The sequence below is a fragment of the Crocuta crocuta genome, unplaced genomic scaffold, assembly GCF_008692635.1.
Source record: "Crocuta crocuta isolate KB4526 unplaced genomic scaffold, BGI_CrCroc_1.0 scaffold675, whole genome shotgun sequence".
In the NCBI taxonomy this organism is placed as follows: domain Eukaryota; kingdom Metazoa; phylum Chordata; class Mammalia; order Carnivora; family Hyaenidae; genus Crocuta; species Crocuta crocuta.
In genome coordinates this window covers 3,428,283-3,429,769 of record NW_027528796.1, presented here as the reverse complement: position 1 = coordinate 3,429,769, position 1,487 = coordinate 3,428,283, and the positions used below count along the sequence as shown (strand labels likewise).

General features: G+C 61.5%; 1 protein-coding gene across 2 annotated transcripts in view; it reads right to left on the bottom strand.

The window, feature by feature from the left end:
- Positions 1 to 17: 17 nt before the first annotated feature.
- Positions 18 to 1,487, bottom strand: part of TMPRSS3 (transmembrane serine protease 3) — a 22,004-nt gene continuing 20,534 nt past the window's right edge. For both annotated transcript variants that reach the window (XM_077755339.1, XM_077755340.1), the window contains one exon: positions 18 to 327. In XM_077755339.1, coding sequence (XP_077611465.1) covers positions 310 to 327 — 18 coding nt within the window. In that variant the 3' untranslated portion in view covers positions 18 to 309. The remainder of the gene's footprint in view (positions 328 to 1,487) is intronic.

Sequence of the window (1,487 nt, the reverse complement as noted above, 5' to 3'; positions counted from 1 at the left end):
GTGGGGGGGGGGGGGCCAGGTAGCACCAGGAAGGCGTTCCTGCTTCTGAGCTCGGTGAAGGTCGCGTCACAAAGGAGCTTCAGGGCCATTTTAGCCCAACACCCCAGGAGCTTGTTGAGGGGCTAGGAGCGAGCTGTTCTAGAGGCTCAGGGACAGAAAGATGCTCCTTCTTGGGGCTCTGCGGTGGTGCCATGAGGAAGAGCTCTGGAGGCACTGGCTCATGCCGCAAGTTTCCCCCCCGGGGACCCGTGGAAGGACGGGTGTCTCCATCATGGCGGGAACTCAAAATGGCGGCCCATTCCCCTGTCTTCAGGTTTTCAGGTCCCTCTGGAAATGAAAACACAGCTGTTACCTTCTTTAGCCCGTCAAGCCGGCCTCCAGTGCCAAGACTGAGTGGGCACCTGCATTTTGTCACAACTGGCCCATGGGGCGGTCCCCAGCATCAGTGGGGACAAGGTTGGCCTCCGCGAGGCGGTCCCTGATTGAGTCCTTCCTCTAGTTTCCCGTGCCTCCCTCAGCCCCGGCTTCGTGCTCCGGAGTCCTGGTTTGAGTCAGAGCAGTTACGATTTACTCCCCAAGGACAGAACTTAGTGGATAAGAGAGAAGATGACCCAGGGGCAGACCCGTCAGCTGATGAAGGGGCCGGTTCCATGGTCACGGAAGGCCCGTGCGCCATGTTCGAGGAAACAGACAAAAAGGCAGGCCCTCTAGAAAGCCTCCCTTGGGGAAGGAAGACTCTTGTGGGTCATCCGCCTCCCCAGGACCTCTGAAGACATTTGCAAAAGGGTGTGTCACATACTGGCCCCCAGTGGCCCCGAGGCAGCTGGTGACTACAGAGTCTCAGGCCTCAAGGGAACTATCAGCCACCATCCACCCATTGCTGGTGAAACTGCTCACCTGGGGCCAGGGAGGGAGGGAGCTCTCTGGAACGCCCTCCCAGGGAGCCACATGGCCGGCACCAGTGTTTCCCATCAAACTCGCCAGGACCCTCACCCTACACCCCCTGATCAGATCCTCCGGAAAAGGGGCCTGGGGGTACTCCGTGTGCACAAACAGCCAGGCAGAGTCCCGCACCCCCACAGTGGAGGTCCCAGCGGCGTGTGCTGGGACTGGAGTCACTAGCTCCGGGGGCCTCCCCTCATTGTAATGAAGGGATGGTCCGAGGACCTGCCGCCCAAGACGGCGCTGAGGGAACCCGGCCCAGCCATCGCCCGGCGTGCTGGTTAGAAGGTCCCAGACTTTAGAATCTCATCCTCTTAGGAGGCAGCCCCCCTCCACAGCTTGAAGACAGGGACTGGGCTTCCTGGACCTGTGCCCGTTTTGACCTTGACTTTCCTGATTCCTCGCTCGGTCACATGGACCGTCTGTCCCTGGATGCAGCTGCGTGGAGGGAGCGCCTCTGTGGCTCTGTGGGCGACTGCCCCTCCCCCGCCCTCCACCCCCCACACCCACAGGGCCCTCCACACCCTGGGGTCCCCTCACCGGCC